Below are 6,000 nucleotides of genomic sequence, written 5' to 3'. Positions count from 1 at the left end.
TTAACCTAGCTCGGTTGTTGAGTGTAACCTCCACCCATAATAATTCACAGGAACTATCCACTTCTACTTCACTACAGGATAAACTACTACTAACAGCGACGAACACCCCACCACCGGTTTTCATGCAATCTATCCTTTCTAAACACCGTCTGTACCTTTGTAAAAATTTCGGCAGAATTTATCTCTGGCTTAAGCCAGCTTTCTGTACCTATAACGATTTCAGCTTCGGTGCTTTCTATCAGCGCTTGAGGTTCTGGTACTTTACCAACGCAGCTTCGACAGTTGACAATTACAATACCGATTGCTGCTTGGTCCCCGCATGTCCTGACTTTGCCCCGCACCCGTTGAGGCTGTTGCCCTTTCTGTACTTGCCCAAGGCCATCTAACCTAAAAAACCGCCCAGCCCACGCCACACAACCCCCGCTACCCGTGTAGCCGCTTGTTGCGTGTAGTGGACTCCTGACCTATCCAGCGGAACCCGAAACCCCACCACCCTATGGCGCAAGTCGAGGAATCTGCAGCCCACACGATCGCTGAACGGTCTTTGAGGAGACACTGTTGATAGGCCCTTGGTTTATCCAAGAGTTGGACGTCTATTCGCTCGTACACATCTCCACAATTGTCTTTTACCCCTGTCACCTACGGCTCGTGGTGCACCATAGTTGCCTCCACGCCTGTTTTGGATTTCGCCGTTGTGCCATGCATGGTATACTTTAACCACAGTATACTTTAACCCTTGGCCCGAAAACCAATGATCGTGCAGTTTTGGACGGCAATAAAACGCTTAGTTTCTGCATTACGTCCACGACTGCACTGTTTTCCGCGTTCCCAGGACACGCTTCGTGTACTCTCAACTCCTAATGCTGCCACCCGCCGCTTGTGAGTGGTTATTGTACGTTGACGTCGAACTTAGGCAGTGGTGACATTAATGTAACTGGACCGTGTATTAGGTCAAAAACACGGATTCTCATCACCAGGCTCAGTAGATAAAAAAAAGTTTCGTTTCCAACTACACATGTTTATCAAAACTGTTGTACTGCTGCCGGACGCGGTGGACGAGCGGTTCTAGGCGCTTCACTCCGGAACCGCGCGACTGCTACGGTCGCAGGTTCGAATCCGACCTCAGGCATGGATGTGTGTGATACCCTTAGGTTAGTTAGGTTTAAGTAGTTCTAAGTTCTAGGGGACTGATGACCTCAGATGTTAAGTCCCATAGTGTTCAGAGCCATTTGAACCATTTGCTGCACTACTAAACAGAGGAATACGCTTGCGCTAAATGTAGCGCTAGAAATCGACTGGAGCTAGGAACACATGAGCAAATTGACGAGATGACCAATTATTAAATGTACAATTCCTCTTTCGCCGGCAAAATGCGAGGCGGTCAAGTTGTTACCAGCTACGCGCAAGACTAACAAACGGATTTTTCTGATACGACCCACAGCTTAATTGACAAGAGAAATTAAATGAAAACTATGAGAATAACAAACTCGCAATCCAATGGAGGCTTTGGAATGGACCCTCGATAGCAAGTATGCACATACGAGAAACTGGATTTACATTTAAATGAAACAGCAAGTCAGCTTCCTCCAATTACAACCAAACGCTATAAAATTTTAACTCCATTTCACAAATTACAACACAGGTAGTTCTCAACAGAACTTAAAACTTATCTTGCTACCTTTTTCAAGCAGTAACAGACCACTGATTTTTAAAGCATATGTATACAGCGGCTAAGTTTCTGAACTTATTTTCGTATGTGGTGGCTCCAGATAGAGGTCAGGTATTAAATTCTTTCACGTGTAGAAGTAATCATTGAATGGTCTTAGCGTACTGTCTAACACGCCTTTGTAGCTGTAGGAAACATAACGGTCGACTGTTAGTTTAAAATTCTGATATTAAAAACCCGTATGTTAAAAAAAAACGTCATCTGATATCGGAGTGAATGGGCTAAAAGGCAAGTGAAAAGCGGATACAATTATTAGCCAGATTGAGGAACTTACACGAGAGTGGAATGATTTTCTGTTTACAGCTTTTATTCAATTATCATATAGTCAACAGTTGCGAATAAATTCTTACTCACAAATTACCAATTTAAGAGAATTATGTTTGCTATAATTTACTACTTTCCGTTAATTCACTCTTTATTAGGTGGTAATATAACTCTTACAAACGGCAACTGTATAAAACTATAAAAATCCGTTTGTGCATACATCGCCACAGGTAAGGGAGTATTACAGATCTGAAAGTGCTGCTAGAGCTACAAACGCACTTGAAGTGCCATGCGTTATTCCCGGACGTCACTAAACACAGAGTTCTTCCTAAAGATCTGCAGATAAGACAATTAAAAATGAACGCTGACAGTACGCGCCCGTTTCAGTATCCGCTGAGGTGGCAATACCCTTCCGCAAGACAGCTTTTCTTGTCCTGATGTATGAAAATATAAATATTTACCTTCTCCGCTGAAGCATCATCTTTCGTTGAAAACGTACCTGCAACAAAACACAAGATCGTTACAAATATTATTCACATTCTTCCGCCTTAAATGTCACAAAAGTATGCTTGAAAGAGACAATATTCTTGTTTCGCTGCTTTACAACGATAAGCTAGAAACACAATGCCAATAACTTTCTATTCTCCACATGTCATACGTAATGTTCCAGTCGGATAAGTCAATATAGGTATTACCACCTCCTCAAATATTTACCATTTCTCCTGAAAACCCACATGTAACTACTATAAACGCTTTGGCCGAAAGTTGCTGTGAGAATTAAAACAATGTCAGCTCAGAAGCAAAATCTACTGATAAAAAAATTTTTACCATTACCTTAAAGCTGATTTAGCAACGTGTTGTCACACTGTACTTGTTCGTAGAAAGTACTGAAGACTTATGCCACACCTGCACTCGAACCCGATCTCCCGCTTATCGTGCGCGGCCTCCTCACCCACCGCGCTACCTGAGCACGCCTCCAGGCCCGACTGAAACTGACACTGTCCTTGTCACTGCCCTGATGTCTCCCCCAGTTCTCCGAAATACCTCACCATTACGGGGACAGAGTCGCTGGACTAACCTGGCTTAACCCAGTTCATCACATTGCAGGTTCACGATATTTGAACGGTTTGCAGTGATATCTTCGTGACACTGCATCCACATTTATTATACCCGTGAATCAGTTCATTTAATTTAGGTGCATTTAATTTATTTCATACATTTTTTTATATTTTTGACCAACATAGATAGCTACGGCGACATGTATTTGTACCAACGAGAAGAACACGGCAAGTGCCATAATTCGATTTATTAGAAACTTCTCTCAGTGGAAGAGCGCTCAAAATAAGTGAACAGATGTCTCGGCTTATACGTAGATACACGAGCGTTTCTGAAGAAATTACGGTCCAAGTTTTCGACGTACTTTACGTAACTTTTTGCGAGTAAATAGTTTAACTGAAGCGGTGGCGGGGTGGTTAGCATCGCGGCTGAACAGTTTTGCACCCCGCGTTCGAAACCCGATTATTATTTTTATTTCTGTTTTTCATTTTTCCGTAAAAGAATACTACACGGATGCTTTCCAATGTATACTGAAATAACATCGTCCTTATTCGTCGACTAAATGTACGTCTGGTGAATGAATTTAAAAAAAGAAAAAGAGCGAGAACATTATTTGAAATTGTGTTCAGCGCATTTCCTTTAGTGTACTTTGATTCCTAATCAATTGCAAGCGCCACTTATCCGTAGAGTTATCCGTTATGCGCTGTTTGACACAAAACTGTCGCGAACGTGTGAAATCTTGAGCAACGTTAGTGAAGTTTCTTTCCCGGGTGACATTCACATGAATAAATGCCACTGTGGCAAACATGTCTTCGCGCGATTCTTGAGGTGTTTGGAATTTGATGTTTAGAATGTTCCTACGATCGGTATCATGAAAGGGAATGCATCAAATCTTCCTGAAGAATAATCCTAAGAATAAAATAGAAGAATTAATATAAAAATTATTATAAGAATTGAAATCTAAAAAAGATTGTAGTCCCTGAAAACACCATACACACATACATTACGTAATAAATGTGTGACACTTTCAGTGAAACCTAGTTTTAATTTTAGCATTAATACAATGCCATTGTAACCACCAGCTTGATAAGAAACATTCGTGTGGGGTAATCTTCTAGGGACATGGGTACATAAATGAAACAGATAATGAAATAAAAGCAATAATTTGGTTACGAACTCAGCGCGCAAAAGTGGGAGGCCGTGACGCTAGTCAGTGTGCCACGATTTCGGCTGAAACTATCGTGCGCCAAAGGGCGCATAAATTACGCCAAAAACTTTGATCATAGTTTTCTCAGAAATGGTCGAGTATCTACACATAAACCGATAAAGGTTTTCGGTTATTTTGAGCACTCTATCGCTGAGAGAAGTTTATGGGAAACCAGGTTATGGCGCTTGCCGTGTTCCTCTCGTAAACACAGAGAGAACCATTACTGGGAACCAAGCAAAGTGCAGAGATTCATTTAAATCACAGAAATAAATAATTTGAAGTGGAATATGTCACTGAACAAGTGAAACGTAGCTGCTTTATATCTATGGACCATAACTGCCGAAGTCACTATTGGTCTAAACACAACATCACCATTGTTTTATACCTCGATGCTCGACAGATCGTACGGATCTCAGGAGCTTCATGTTTGATAGCAAAAATGTTGACAAAGACTGCACAGAATTCAGTTTAAATTTATTATTCCGTAGTGAGTCAGAAGCTCATCTTCAACAGCACTTCATAGAAGACGATTCGTATGTTAAAATATACACACTTGCAAACCTACGAAACTTGGTCAACAGTTTTGTAGAGGGCCAAAATTTTTTTTCCAGGCACTGATCAAAACTGAAGTTTCTGACCATCGTCATTCCGGCCGCTAAAGTCGGCAGCAATGTTTCAACTCAATGGTCGAACAGGGATCAGCATGGAAGTACAAACGGCGGCCACCGCATCTCATTCGCAGTAGGCAAATTATTCACAGATGGAACTGTGCCGACTGACAACAAATAAATGGGGTGCCGATACAAAGTCCAGTCTAGGACAGATCTCTATCTAGGACTCTCGAAGAAGGAAGTTCAGTGACTACAGATCACCGAAACTGCACACAGCTGTGACAGTTTCCAGCGATTCCAAAAAGATTCCAAAAGATGGTGGCGGGAATAAAGACGAAGGGAAATTTAAGTGCGCTTAATTGCGTAATTATTAATTTTAATTAGCGAACTTGGTGCCATTAGCGGCGATCCGTTTTTCCGGCGCGCTGTGCGCTGCGGGTCGGCCTCGGCCTCATTTGCAGGCAGTAATGGCGCTTCTTGCGCGCTTGCCGCTACGCTGGCGGACGCTCTCCCCAGCGGCTGTCGGAGCGACGGGCAGCCGGCTGCGCGCGGCGGCGCTGTATTAACGGCGCCGCGGGTGTCGCCGCTTCTTGCCGCCGTCTTCCGCACTAAACGCTGCCTGCCCTCCACGCGTCGCTATTAAACCTAACTCCTAATAGGAGGTCTCCAGAAACAGGCCTCTGCACATTTCACAAGCTGCGACATGGTCGCGGATAGAACAGTGATCCAGAATGTGTAGAATAGATTTCTTTATTTCCGTCTTTGATCACAAGTCCTCACACTACCGGTTTCGGTCGGCTGCTTATCGGGATAAGCAACACTGAGATACTCTCTTGCCTCTAGACTCAAATGTGCAGGGCCACCGTCGTGCATAAACCGCGAGTTGGTTCGCGAAGCGAGTATGACATCATGAAGCAGACCACCCAAAAACTGTCGATACACTCTATCACTCACGAGCTCTGGAATAACATGCGGTCCGAGTAACCGATTGTCCGCTATAATAAACTAAATGTTCACTGCACAACGATGTTGATATCCCCGTACTGTGGTTACGCGACGTTTCTCATACGTTCGCCGAGCCCCACAGCGCCATAGAGTACAACAGACTACACCGAAGTAAAGTAAACGACGTCATT

At 43.2% G+C, this 6,000-nt stretch overlaps 1 protein-coding gene across 1 annotated transcript in view; it reads right to left on the bottom strand.

Annotated features, from left to right (window-relative positions):
• Window positions 1-2,452: 2,452 nt before the first annotated feature.
• Window positions 2,453-6,000, bottom strand: part of LOC124615605 (E3 ubiquitin-protein ligase mib1) — a 617,197-nt gene continuing 613,649 nt past the window's right edge. The window contains exon 12 of the mRNA XM_047143599.1: window positions 2,453-2,489. Within this exon, the coding sequence (XP_046999555.1) occupies window positions 2,468-2,489 (22 nt within the window). The 3' untranslated portion in view covers window positions 2,453-2,467. The remainder of the gene's footprint in view (window positions 2,490-6,000) is intronic.

Source organism: Schistocerca americana, chromosome 5 (assembly GCF_021461395.2).
Source record: "Schistocerca americana isolate TAMUIC-IGC-003095 chromosome 5, iqSchAmer2.1, whole genome shotgun sequence".
In the NCBI taxonomy this organism is placed as follows: domain Eukaryota; kingdom Metazoa; phylum Arthropoda; class Insecta; order Orthoptera; family Acrididae; genus Schistocerca; species Schistocerca americana.
This window is presented reverse-complemented; position numbering and strand designations above follow the sequence as displayed.